Consider the following 15,034-nt stretch of genomic DNA (forward strand, 5'->3'; position numbering starts at 1 on the left):
TTAGTGTGCCCCTTTTTGGTAGGCAATTCTTTCGCATTGAATTAGGCAAATGTTAGCAATTATTCCTCCAATATTTTATTACATGCCACTTTTGAAAAAAAAAATTATGTTTTATTATATGTCACTTTATAATATTTATAATATTAATGTACCGTTAATGATTTTCTTCTATGGTATCATTTGCTATTTATTACTCTAGACAGATACTACCCACACCCCAAATAATCCAAGTTACACCCCAAAGTTACTAATATACCCTTTATTCATGTTATGTAAACTCAGTTTACGTAGTGTATGTAAATTCAGTTCACATGAGTTAAGTAAACTGAGTTTACATACACTACGTAAACTGAGTTTACATACACTATGTAAACTGAATTTACATAAGTAAGTTAAGACTGAGTTTTTAGTTCATGTAAACTGAGTTTACGTAGTTTATGTAAACTGAGTTTACATACACCAAGTAAACTGAGTTTAGGTGTATGTTATTCCTTTTTAGAATATGTAAACTTAAATTATGTTACCCTTCTACGTAAACTTAAATCAAACAAATCGATGTCGATAGACAAACGTGAAATTAACAACAACTATAAACATCCATGGTAAAATTAACAACATCGAATAAATCATAGAGCAAACGATAAATAGAAACTCGAAGAAATTTATGAAATTCTCTTACTTGTATTAATCGAGTACGTATCAATGGAAGATATGTTGATTCAATTGACGATTTTAGTAGGTATTGATTGCATATCCATGGTGGTTTGTGGGTTAAAAAGGGGTGAGGGTTCAGAATGATAATAAAAGAAGGGTTTTTCGAAAGAAGGGTTTTTAGAAATTTAGATGAAGAGGGCAATTTTGGTATTATTGTAAAAATTTTAATAAATTTGGGTGTAACTATGATTATATGGGGTGAAACTAGCAAGAGTCATTACTCTATCTTCTTTCAATTCTTTTAATATCTTTTTCCTATGTCTTTAGCTGAAAAGATAATTTTGTAAAATCACCACTAATTTCTCTTTCCCACAATTGCATTTTTTAATGTGTGAAAAATGATAAATCGACTTATCATTTTTTAGCAGATTCATGCTATTCGGTTATAGTGATTAATTTGGAAATTGTTTTGTTCGATGTACTTCTATCAATTTGAATGAATGAATGTATTTTTACTCAAAATAAACAGAATTTTATGGAAAAAGTAACTTTTTTATAATAAAAAAGGTTAAATTGCACTAGAGGTCTTTTAAGTTATTTAAGGGGTAATAGTCATTTTGGTCTCTGAATGTGTAACAAGTAGTCACAATGATCTTCAATGTATCGAAATTGTAAATAGTTTCTGGATGTACATTTCGTTAGTCAAAATAGTCCCCAACGTCAAAATAATTCCTCAATACTGACATTAATTATTTTCATATAAGGATTGAAAAAACAGTAAGTAAGTATTTATAAGGATTGATATGATAATAAGTAAGGATATTGAGGGATTAATATGACAATATTCACGAATCATTTTTATCGTAAAAGACTATTTTCAATAACTTAGTGCACAATCAAGGACTACTTTGAAATTTTGATACATTGGGGACTATTTTGACTACTCCTTACACATTTAATGACCAAAATGATTATTACCCCGATATTTAATTATAACAAGTTGGCTTTTAAGTTTTTTCTTTTTTATCACTTACGTCCTTTAAATTATTTAATTATAACAAGTTAGTCATTTATGTTTGTTTCATACCACTTATGTCTTTAAGGTTATTTAATTGAAACTTTTAAATGTCGAATAACTTACATTTTTAAGGTTTTTTTTTTTAAAAAGCTTACATTTTTTAGATTTGAAATTCTCCGAATTGTTACAGATGAACAACTTATAAGATCTAAGTTATAACAGTTAAATAATTTAAAAGATCTAAGTCGTACGAAAAAAACTTAAAATCAACTTATCATGATTAAATAATTTAAAATACTATTCCCTCCATTTCAAAATACATGTCCAATTTTCGCAATGTGCACTATTCACTTGACTTTTGACCATACTTTTTAACTAATGTATAAATACAAATATTAGCATGTAAAAATGTTGTTTGATTTGTCTCGACAAATATTTTCAAAATATTAAATTTTTATAAATTTTTACTTTAGATAATTAAAGATATTAACAGTCAAAATTGTGCATTGACATATGCGAAGTGGTAGACTTGGACATGTATTTTGAAACGGAGGGAGTAGTTTTAAAAAAGCAAATACTACCTCCGTCCCTATATATAAGACCCTTTTATCAAAATCACGGGAATTAAGATAGTGGATATTTATATTAAAGTTGTTTGTAATTACTATTGTTTTTACAATTTTACCCCTTGAGAAAGATGGTTAGTTTATGTTTTCAACATGTTATTTATTGTCGATTGAAGAAAAATATGTATAATAAATAAAAGCATGTATGTAAAAAAATAATTAACATAGTTGAAAATATGGAAGAAGTCTTATACAAAGGGGAAAAAAACATTCTCCTTATAAGTAAGTAAGGACTGAGGCAATATAACATAAGGACTGGACAGGACAAAAAATATTTGTACTGCGTTTGATTTATAAAAACAAAAAAGGACAGCACAAAAGAAGTAATCAGAACAGGACAACTATCCGCTTTTCTGTCCACTGCATTAGTTGGGGACAACTTTTTGTCCAGCGGTCTACTGTTCTAAATTTACGTTCTCATCCTTCGGTTTCTCGCTGCATCTCTCGTGTTTGCTATTTTATATTTTTCTCGTTGCTTTTTCTTATTCCGTTTAATTTTATTTTTTTCTTCCAGTTATTGTTTGCTTACTTTATCTTTTGTCTCCATTCATGTCAGTATAGTGTTTTCCTTAACTCATTCACGTGTTTGTCATCACATAAAAGCCATTTTTAGTTTCTATTTTTTGTTTGTACCCACAATAGACATGTTCATCTTTGATATAATATTTTCTTAATTATTTGTTTTATTCCTGATCTATACATGTGTAAAAGAAAGTAGAAAATGTATTCCATTTTTCTTATATAGTATTTTTTTACTTATCTTTAATTTTTATAATTGTTTTTTTACGTAGTGGGATGATGAACAAATTTATATATATAAACACAATTAATAAATTCATATTGCTTAAATAATTTTTAAGTGTGTTAATAATATAATAATAATAATAATAATAATAATATAATGATAGATATAATAGTTAAAAAAAGTTTCAAAATAATAATAATATAACAATTAAAAATGGTATTATAGTAAATTTGTATTATTTTGTCCAGGACCTTAACATATCAAACAAAGTATAGCACAAAATTCTTTGTCCTGTGCATCAACTATCAAACAGAGTGAAGTACAAAAGGTTGTCCTGTAACTCAGTCATTTGTCCTGTACTGTTCTGTCCAGTATCCATCCTTTCGCAAATCAAACGCACCCAAGAAAATGTGTTTCTCTCAAAAAAAAAAAAAAAACACATAAGAAAATGTGTTGAAAATGTGTCAAAAAAGTGTGATGGTACGCGTAACAAGAAGAAGAAGAAGAGTAAATATCTCCCACTCACTTTGCTTTGCACTGGCAGTGTGTTCATTTACTCACTCACTCACTCACTTCACTTCAGCAATTTCTGCTTAGGTTTCTTCTTCGTCTTCAGCGATAGCGATAGCGATTTTCTGCTTAGGTTCCAATCTCCATGGATGCTGCTTCAAAGAAGAAGGTAAATACTTCTGATTCTCACATTCATGATGACATTGCTTTCTCCATTCTCTCCAAATTGCCTATTAAATCACTCAAACGTTTTACTTGTGCTAACAAATCATGGTCACTTTTGTTTCAAAACCCTAATTTCATGAACATGTTCCGCACAAATTTCCTCATTTCCAAACACCATGACGACGCTGAAATGCGTCTCCTCGTATTGGAACAGTCAGGGTTTCCCATTCACCAATCCCTTTCCATCCTTTCTGGTGATAGGTTTGAAATTAGGGCTAATTTGGAATGGCCGCTTCCTCTTCAACAACAAGGTCACAATGCCAATCAATTTCCTTTTGCTTTTCAAATGGGAATGGGTGGTGGTAACGAAATCAATGTCAATGACATTGCTTTTCTAGAGGGTGATGTGGGTGATAACAATGCCAATGCCAATCTCTTTCCTATTCAATTTGGCGACAACAATGACAATGTCAATGCCAATCTCTTTCCCTTTCAAGTGGGTGGTAACGAAATCAATGTCAATGACTTTGCTTTTTTTGAAGTGGGTGATGTGGGTGATGAAAATGCCAATCTTTTTCCTTTTCAAATGGGTGCTGGTAACAATGCTAACGCCAATGCCAATCTCTTTCCTTTTGAAATGGGCAACAACAATGACAATGCCAATGCCAATCCCTTTCCCTTTCAATTGGGTGATGCCAATGCCAATCCCTTTCCTTTTACTCCTGCTATTTTCATTTTGGGCTCTGCTAGTGTTCATGGCACTCTTTGTCTCTACCGAGGGTTAACGACTGTATTGTGGAACCCTGCTACTGCGGAGTTTAAAATCGTTCCTGCTAGCCTTCAACCGAAGGAGAACATTGAGTTTAATCTTCCTCCTCATGGGTTTGGTTATGACTGTGTTACAAATGATTTTAAGGTGATTCGGAAGGTTAGATATCCCTTAGAATTTGAAGGTGATGATTGGGTTTGTTTGCCGGACAAGGATGACCCTTTTTGGGAGACTGATGTACACTACCTTGACATGAATGACGGTTTTTGGGAGGAGAAGGGGCTCATTGTCAAGTTGTATGAACCATTTTGGGAGATGTATAGCCTCAAGCGTGATTCTTGGAGGAAACTCGATGGATTTGATGATATGCCTGTTTCGTACCCAGGTATAATGTCTATGGTGAACTTGAATGGATTTTGCCACTGGTTGACCCAAGGACCTGATGTAGTGTCCTTCGACTTTAGCAAGGAGACATTCGTTGCAACTACCTTACCTTCTTCAGATGTAAGACATAGATCGTACTCGTTTGCTTTGGTGGAGTTAAATGAATCTCTTTCTGTAATCTATAATTACGACAGGACGCCTGATTTTCATATATGGGTTTTGGGTGAAGTGGGTGTCAAGGAATCATGGACCAAGCTCTTTGTTGTCGGGCCTTATAATTATTCAATTGTCTGTCCTATCTCAGTAGGGAACAAGAACTGTATATTCTTCAGGGAAGAAGATTCTGAGCTAGGATGGCTTGATTTAAGTACCGAAAGGGTTGAAAGATTTGAAGTTCAAGGCGAGTCATTTTGTACGCACATGGTAATCTATAAGGAAAATCTTCTTCCTTTTCCAAGGAATGAATAATTTCAGCTAGTGATTCATGAACTTTGTTCTTAGATTTAGCATTTTATATCAAAATGAATGTTATGAAGTTATCTAGAAACTGTAGTTTTGTATGTGTGGCAGCTGAACATGTGACTAATTCCAGAGTTCTATACTCCATAACACTATGTGACTCTGTTATTTGACATTTATTATTATGGAGAAATGAGATATATAACCTACTTGTTCTTGGTGGCAATTAAAACCTAATTGATTGATATAAATTGCCTATTTACTCTACTCTGTTTATATATTCCCGTGGTTATATTGACATGACATTGTGTATAAAAGCTTAAGGCCTTGTTTCTTCAATTAATAATTAGTTTTAAGCCATTCAGGCATGTTGTGCTTAGACTGTGCCACTTGATCAATGCATGTGAATTTGGTTGTTAGAAGTCAGTTATAGAATTGTTTTATTGCTTCAAAATGACTATTTTCCACATCATACGCCTTTTGTCAGCTCCAAAGGTATGGTATTGTTTTGTAGCTTCAGAATTGATCAATATACTAAAACAACTCAAGTTTCAGATTTGAGGGCTATCCATCTTAATTTTCTCAAGTTCGCCATCTTATACACGTATAAAATCTGGTCTAGTTAACAAGAATCCTTTATTATAGATTTTGAGACATGGAATGTCTAATAGACTTCAATGCTAAATTATAGTTTTGATTTAACACTAATTGCTAGCATGCGAGTTCTAATTTATTGATCTAGATTGCTTTGTTTACTCTGCTCTATTTATGTATTCTCATGTTTAAGTTTATGATCATACAAGCATCTTACATTGAGATAAAATAAACAAAATTTTATCACAGGTTTTTGTATTTACAATCTGAAGTTAATTTTCTTGCCCAATTTCGAACCTGTTTGGTCCTTTGTCTCAAAAATGTTATTTTGGAAAGTTGGATTCCCAAACACACACTTCTTAATTCCACATCTTGCCAAACGTTTTGATATTCATGTATTGTATGTTCATTTCCTCCTTTGAGCAATCTTTAACTGGTTTGGCTGGGTTACTAAATAAGTTATGCAAAATTGTATGATTTTGGGACGTCCAAGAAGTTGTATGCTAGCTAATGAGGTTTTCTGCAAAATTGAGACTAGCTGACTTTGAAATATTCGAGTTTCATTTTGAGCATCTTTGTTAAAGTATCAAGTTCAATGAATTTCACAAGTCTTGCTCTTCATTCTTTAATTTTGGAGCTGATGTGTAATCTTCTGGTTTATAATACTGTCTAATAGGAAATATCAATGCAGAAATTGAAAATTTAGAAGGTAGTTATCAATGTACTATAGTTTGGAACAGTAAAAGTTAGGTAACTCTTTAGATATCCTGAATTTGTATATTAGCAACATCTTCCCAGGTCGGGTTTGGTGAATCCAAGTTCTGATAATGTTTCTATGGCTTTGTTCTTTTATCCTGTTTTGAGGTTGTTCTATTTTGTTTTCCTCTAATGAATGATTCATTTGACTAATATAAAATAATTGCAAATTTATTGTTTTATGTGATGAGTTGGAGAAACCGGCATACTCAAGCTTAAAGTTCATGAATATGAGGGTTTAGAACAACATGGTTGAATACAAAATTTCATCACTGCCATATCATTGGTTCATTGATAAGGAAAAGTTAACCTATGTGTATAGACAAAAGTTAGTAAATTGGTGCATATGTCTGTCGTAATAATTTGTATGACTTTTTAGTTATTTATTATATGAATGCTTTTAAATATCGTGTTCTATTATTGCAATTGTTGAAGATTGTAAATCTAAGAAATTCAAGTTTGGGTGAAGTCCTCTCTGATAAATGTATTTAGATCTTTTTATGGAATAGAAAATTTTAGTAGATAATGCGTGCAGATTCAGATTATGTATTTGCCACCCTTATGCCTCAACTTGGATTTATAAAGTAATGTATGTCAATTTCAACTGCTTTTGTACCTTCTTTTAACGTGACTTGGACAATTTCAAGGAGTTTTAGTTGTCCATTATCTTTGGGTTTATCCATCATTTGGGATTGGATGAACCATTAAAATTTGTTGTGGAATATAGTCATGTTTTAGAGCGCTTTATCTGTGTACCGCTCCTCTGTGTGTTAGAAACCATAGGTAAAATAAGCATTTGATGAATCTCATAGGTAAAATATGCATTTGAGCTTGAAAGAAATAGAAACTGATTGGAATTCATATTGACACTTGATAAAGATGGTAAATGACGATTGAGATGCTCTATATGTGGAGCTTTTGTATTTTTTTCTATTAGACTAATTTTTAAGAAGAAAGTTTAGATAACTGGAAGCACATTTCATACCAAGTTAGCTATGGAAAACCACTAATGTCATTAAAGATTTACAATTGAGTTTATATATAAACTACTAACTGAGAAATTTTGAACTTAAAAATCCATGTCATGTAAGCTGAAGATTTAACCATATATGTCAATCACAGTTTGTTGTAGAGCCCAGTTTCTATATGTGCTTGCAGGTTTGAGGTTTTTAACCATGCAAAGTTTGAAGGTTGGGTGGGGAAGGGTGTAGCACCAGCCATTGAACCCTGTTTAAAACTTTATGAAGATGTTTTGAATTTGGGGTAAAAGGTCATTTTACTTACAGGGCGGAGTGAAAGTCATAGGACTGTTACTGTTGATAATTCGATAAATGCCGGCTTTTGGGATTGACACCATCTCATTTTAAGGTAATTCCCACAAAGCTTGTTAAGCCTATATGTTTTTGTTTGACCGGTTGTTAAGCCTATATGTTAAATGCTCAAAGATTTGAATATATTTGTGTAATGCTTATGTGATGTAGATGGATTTTGTGTTTTTCTTTGACATATTTTGTTATTGTGTTCAAACAAAATCGTGTACATATATTGCGCAAATTTTACCAGTCCACTCCGTTCTTATCAGTTTTGTTGGTTTGATATCTTTAACCGTGGAAGAGTTGGCGTGTTTCGGTATAGATTAACCTGAAAAAGTGACACAAATATTACCATTTCCCTAATGGTTGAATGGATTTCTCAATTATAAATTTAATGATTTCTGTCAACTGTTTGGTGTCCTAGTATGCTTAATGTTATTTTTGGAAAAGACATGCTATAGTATATAGATAACATTGGAGAAAGGTAAACTCTGTTTTGGCTCATTTTAGGAGGAGCTTGGGTAAGATCCATCAACTCTTTAACCTCCACTTTTTACTGGCTAGCAGTGTGCTTAGCCGAAATTATTTTGGTACTGAGTTTCAAGTCAGTATAATTGTTTGCTAGTTGATAAATGAAGTTAAACTATAGGCAAAATAAAGCAGGGTGGTACAATGAATGGAACTAGAAGCAATTGAAGGGAGTCCATTAATGTAAAGACAAAAGAGTAGCAATCATGAAAACGATTTGAATTTCAGATATTTTAGTGCAGGGCTTAAGATTAGCTTAAATGAAGGAATGATAGGATGCACAACATTACCCAAGAGGAGGTTAAAGTGAGCATGATAGGATGATCGAATGTTCATAGCAGTGAAAATGTAGTATAGTGCCTGCCTTCCCAAGAGAAGCAAGGTTTAAATATCTTGTATTTATCATACAAGATTCTGCAAAAATAGCGGGTTGGGCAGTTGAAAAGCAAAAATATAACAGGTGTTATTTACTACTGAAAGGTGCCTCTAAGCTTTAAAAAATTACTGTATGGTTATAAGACTTGCGATGGTTATGAAAGAAAAATACCAATTGAAGCCCCAATAAAAAATATATTGATGAAAAGTTGAACTATAGTTAGAGGTAGAGGAAAACTAAGAAAAATTGTAGGTGAAACCGTAAGAAAGGGATTTATGTGGAATTTTTGAAGGTTTGGTTCATCATATGAATACATTGATGTCGTATGATCTGGGTTGCGAATCCCACTTAGTGGGAAATGCTTGTTTTCTTCTTTGGAAGGATTTCAAGCTCATTTCCTTATCCTCCCTCTCTCTGCTTCCAAAGGAATCATGGACCAAACTCTTTGTTGTCGGGCCTTATAATTGTTCAATCGTCTGTCCTGTCACAGTAGGGAACAAGAACTGTATATTCTTCAGTGAAGAAGATTCTGAGCTAGGCTGACTTGATTTAAGTATCCAAAGGGTTGAAAGAATTGATGTTCAAGGCGAGTCATTTTGTACGCACATTGTAATTTATAAGGAAAATCTTCTTCCCTTTCCAAGGAATGAATAATTTCAGCTAGTGATTCATGAACTTTAGATTTAGCATTTTATATCAAGATGAATGTTATGAAGTTATCTAGAAACTGTAGTTTTGTATTTGTGGCAGCTGAACATGTGACTAATTCCAGAGTTCTATACTCCATAACACTATGTGACTTTGTTATTTGACATTTATTTGTATGGAGAAATGAGATATATAACCTACTTGTTCTCGGTAGCAATTAAACCCTGTTTACGTATTCCCGTGGTTATATTGACATGGCATTGAGGATAAACGCATAAGGCCTTGTTTCTTCAATTAGTAATTAGTTTTAAGCCATTCAGGTATGTTGTGCTTAGAGTGTACCACTTGATCAATGCATGTGAAATTGGTTGTTAGAAGTCAGTTATACAATTGTTTTGTTGCTTCAGAATGATGATTCTCCACATCATACACCTTTCGTCAGCACCAAAGGTATGGTATTGTAGCTTCAGAATTCATACACCTTTCCTCAGCACCAAGTTTAAGATTTGAGGGCTATTCTTCTTAATTTTCTCAAGCTCTCCATCTTATACACATAGAATCTGGTCTAGTTAGCAGGAATCCTTTATTATAGATTTTGAGACATGGAATGTCTAAAAGAATCCGATGCTAAATTATAGTTTTGATTCAACACTAATTGCTTTGTTTACTCTTCTCTATTTATGTATTCTCATGTTTAAGTTTATGATCATACATGCATCTTACATTGAGATTAAAATGAACAAAATTTATCATAGGTTTTAGTATTTACAATCTGAAGTTAATTTTCTTGCCCAACTTCCAACCTGTTTGGTCCTGTGTCTCAAAAAGTGTTATTTTGGAAAGTTGGATTCCCAATCACACACTTTTTAATTCCATATCTTGCCAAACATTTTGATATTCAGGTATTGTATATTTATTTCCAACTTTGAGCAATCTTTTACTGGTTCGGCTGGGTTACTAAATAAGTTATGCAAACTAATATACTAAAGTTTACTTGAATTTGTATGATTTTGGGACGTCCAAGAAGTTGTATGCTAGCTAATCAGATTTTCTGCAAAATTGAGGCTAGCTGACTGAAATATTTGAGTTTTATTTTGAGCATCTTTGTTAAAGTATCAAGTTCAATGAATTTCACGAGTCTTGCTCTTCATTTTTCATTCTTTAGAGTAACAAAATGAATAATCGTCTTTAAACTCTTGAACATGCTAACCAATGCTTTATTTTGCTGCCGATGCACAATCTTCTGCTTGATAATACTGCCTAATAATAAATGTAAATGCAGAAATTGAAAATTTAGAAGGTAGGTATGAATGTACTATAGTTTGGAACAGTGCAAGTTAGGTAACTCTTTAGATATGCTGATTTTGTATACTAGTAACATCTTCCCAAGTTGGGTTTGGTGAATCCAATTTCTGATGTTAATGTTTCTTTGGCTTCGTTCTTTTATCATGTTTTGAGGTTGGACTTTGTGAGCAAAACCTATTCCAAATACACACTTGGAGATTGAATGTATGAAATGTGTTGTTTTATTATCATGAGTTTATCCAATCCTACCATCAAAGCATGACCCTAAAACAACAAATGCAGGGGTTTGAATCAGAAGGTAACGTTGTTTGTAGTCAGAATCCTCCATTAACAAATAATAGTCAAGGTTCTGTTTTTTTTTTTTCTCTAACGAATGATTCATTTGACTAATATAAAAATAATTGCAAATTTACTGTTTTGTGGTGAGTTGGAGAAACCTGCATACTCAGCTAGTCAGCTTAATGTTCATGAATATGAGGGTTTAGAGCGACATGGTTGAATACGAAAAATTCCTCACTGCCATATCATAGGTTAACTTTTCCTTATCAATGAACATTCAGTGATCTGCTGCAAATTCAACTCCTTTGCCATTTGTAGCCCCCATCTAACACCTAGTGCTTCAGCCAGTGTGGGTGACACAGAAATGTCCTCTTTTCTACCAAGTGCCAACTGAGCAATTCTGTTACTCCACTGCTTCACAACCAGAGTAACATGTATATGATATAGAGATCAACATATCAAACTCCATCTTATCCCTGCAATTGGCAATATTATCTTTTTCATTGAAAATGGGATGCTCAAATTTGGTAGGGTCAGCTTGTTCCATTATGTGATTCACATCCTCATCTTCCAATGACACATTGAAAACATGGTTTTGCTTGTTCACTATAAGGCTCTTTAAAATGTTCAATTTGAGACAATATTTCTAGTTTTGTACAGACCTGGACGAGAGACATGTTAGCATCACATGAGTTGTAGTCTCCAGCTAACTACCAATGATATTTATTTGTGTGTATATTGCAAAGAAAAACTAGTAAAACCAACGTTTTTCTTTAATGAATAATAGAAAATGTCAAAATATCACTCAACTTTTTGTTTTAATAAATTATACATCAATCAAAAGTTCATAACAGAAATTCTCCTCATAAAGAGATCCAGTTGATTATCACATCATCATTATCAAATCCAATTGAATCATCATCTAGTCTTTACAAAAATATATCCAACAAGTCTCTAAAACAACATTCTTAACTCCTTGAACCCTAATGATTTTCCTGTGAAAATGACAAAACAAAAGACAATTAGGTGAAAATTCAAAATGCATCTACTAACTAAATATTAAATCACCTCAGAATAATGTGGCATACCATTCTTCTTGATCCAACTGTCGATTCATTATTGGAAACATTTGAGGTATTTACTGCTTCTCTTTGAACAATAGCAGACTTAAAATCACAGCAATAACATAACAATGAGAAATCATGCTAAAATAAGAGCATTATACAAATTTTGATATAGTTAAAATCTTCTAACCTTTTTTACTTTGCAACTAGTTATTCTCTTACGACCTTTCTCGATCGCACTCTTCATTCTTCTTGGAGCCCCTTTTGTGTTTGCACTTTTAGGATCTTTCTCTGACATTTTCAAAGATTGGTTAATAGTTGCACATTGTTTCAATGTTTCATCAAGTGCATGGCAAGCCAAATTGTAACTCTCAAAACTTAGTGATCCTTCTTCTAGAAATTCCTTTAATGTAGTTTTCTACATACATATTTGTCAACAAAAAAAAAGAATTAATGCTCTCTGATCTTTGAATTGTTGACATGCCACCAAAAAATGTATCATTCACGTTCTTCATATAAAGAGTGAATCCACTCATTTCCCAATAGTTGAAATTTTTCCACCATTTCATGCCATTTATCTTCAAATTGTTGTTTTGACCAAATCAATTGCATAAAAGAATCTTGGATTTTCTTCTTGCATGAGCATAAAACAGTCCAACATTGCATTTGCATCTCCCAATTCTAATGTCAAACGCCGACTATATCTAAATGATTTCTGATATCTTTCTGCAAACAACCAATTTTTTCATATCCTCCATATTGTTTGGCCAGAGTGGCATAAATTTTGCTTGTTCTCACTCCAACATCTTGCATAGTTTCAATACAATGCTTTTGAGTTTTATTGATTCTTCTATGGCAAAGAAAATAATGTGCATATGCTGGAAAAAGCTCATGATTATGGTCTTTAATGAAGTTGTGAACAATCCATTTTCCATCACAATTTTTTTTAATACGCAAGCTAGCCTCACATTCCACCTTTAAACAACGACGCAAATTTTGTGCAGTGGATTCCCGCGTCTTCCCTTATCTTGTGCGAGCATAAGTGCATAACTTACATCAATAAACTCTCTATAAACCTAACAGACAGCGTAATGAGTGTAGAATGAATAAGGATTTTCTTGTGAATCAAATTCCATTCCAATGTATGGCTCTATCATTAGCCTCCCAACCGTACATGAATCATTCTCAACAATCTCAGTGAAAGATTGCTCTTCATTCCCATCAATAACATTGTCATCATTCCCATCAACAACTTCCATTAATTCCTATATTTCAAATCATAACTGTATGTATTAAACAAGTAATGATAGCTCAGCAAAAAATGATTAACTATTACCAAGTAAAATAAAGATTAAAACTTATTTTTTTAGAAAAAGTTGGCAACGATGAATAAAAATATACTACGTAGAAAAATTAAAATCTAAAGCAAATTGTCTAAACTCCACATATACAGTGCTTATATTACATTTATATCTTTATAGTGCCATCAAATTCTATACCAAACTATAGTAATATTTACCATACCTTTAAGAATGATAGCAGAGTGCACTACTGTAACATAAATCTTCGGTGGCTTTTGTGTGTGAGCGTGTGTTGAAGGGAGTTTGGCACAGAATTTGACAATACCAATTTTCATTACACTTTACTCAATCCTCCCCATCAAACCTTATCATTTGCCACTCTTCCTACGTTCATTTAAACCACACTTCATTGTCTTGGTGGCAATCCTTTGCTGCATTGAATTAGGCAAATTTAACGTTTAGTGGTTATGATAGTTTACGAGATCCAACTCACAACCCCTTCTTAATACTCTTTCAATATCCCTTAATCATTTCGTATAATTTTTATGTTAATAACTTTAATAATGTAAATGTTATGTCATTCTTTGAGTTACAAATGTCATTTTAAAATGAAACAAACACCTAACAGCATATCTCACGAACAACTCAAGATCAACTTAAAAAAAATTATTGGTAACAAATCATCTTTAACTACATAAGTCATATGCAAAAGCGAACACCACATGTCGAAAAGTGTTGAAAGATTTTCTTTTTTAGTGGTAAATATAATTGTCCACGTAAAATTCTCTTTATATCATTTGAAAGATATTAAAAGATCTATAGCTACTATTTATATGATGAAAATCAAATTCAATCGTAGATGGTAAAATAAATGTTACAAGTTTTAGGGGATTAATTCTTTAAAAAAAAAAAAAGTTTGAGGGAGTAATTAATTATTTCCATTTCTCAATATATAATAATAAAAAAAATTAGAAAAAAGTAACATATTAAACCAATTAGATGGGATCATCAAATGATAAATTGTTTGGAAGAATTTGAGCTCGATTGTTAGAGTAAATACTTTTTTGTCAGACTATACTTACCTCTCAGCAAAATTCGAGATTACTAGTGTCCTTTTCCCTAGAAACGAAGAGTTAATACAAAAATGTAACATACTCAAAACATTTAGAGGGAATCGTAACATCTCTTAGGTTAGCTAGAGGGCTGAGTTTGAATTCAGCTATGTGCATGTACGGTGTAAAGGACCAATTTGTTTGGAATTTTTTTAACAAAAACACACTTTTATTATTTTTAAGCTTAAAATGAAAAGTTATTCCTAAAAGCTTTTGTAAAATCTATTTTTCTAAAACAAAAAAGGTAATCAAGTGTAAGAACTTAAGATTAGAGAGAGAGAGAGAGAGAAACTTATGATAGAAAACAAACGAAAATTAACTTCAGTTTTTTTCTTCAAAAGTCAAAAAAAAAAAAGATCTCTATATTTTCAAAAGTAAAATGATATATATTTTAAGTCAAAACAAATCCACTCTAAATTTCTTGAGGG

General features: G+C 32.2%; 1 protein-coding gene and 1 pseudogene across 1 annotated transcript; one reads left to right on the top strand and one right to left on the bottom strand.

Annotated features, from left to right (window-relative positions):
* The first annotated feature begins 3,451 nt into the window (after positions 1-3,451).
* Positions 3,452-5,581, top strand: LOC146898734 (uncharacterized). Its single transcript, XM_085739056.1, has one exon. It carries the CDS (start codon positions 3,699-3,701, stop codon positions 5,337-5,339), a length of 1,641 nt encoding a protein of 546 aa, XP_085595182.1. The 5' UTR covers positions 3,452-3,698; the 3' UTR covers positions 5,340-5,581.
* Positions 5,582-11,381: 5,800 nt separating this feature from the next.
* On the bottom strand, positions 11,382-13,829 carry LOC146898735 (uncharacterized; annotated as a pseudogene).
* Positions 13,830-15,034: the final 1,205 nt, after the last annotated feature.

Source organism: Medicago sativa, chromosome 8, assembly GCF_051527215.1.
Source record: "Medicago sativa cultivar Bolivia chromosome 8, Bolivia_mono, whole genome shotgun sequence".
Taxonomy (NCBI): Eukaryota; Viridiplantae; Streptophyta; class Magnoliopsida; order Fabales; family Fabaceae; genus Medicago; species Medicago sativa.

What these genes read in the sequence shown, in the direction of transcription:
- LOC146898734 (XM_085739056.1), top strand. Translation starts at nt 3,699, where the DNA reads ATGGATGCTGCTTCAAAGAAGAAGGTAAATACTTCTGATTCTCACATT.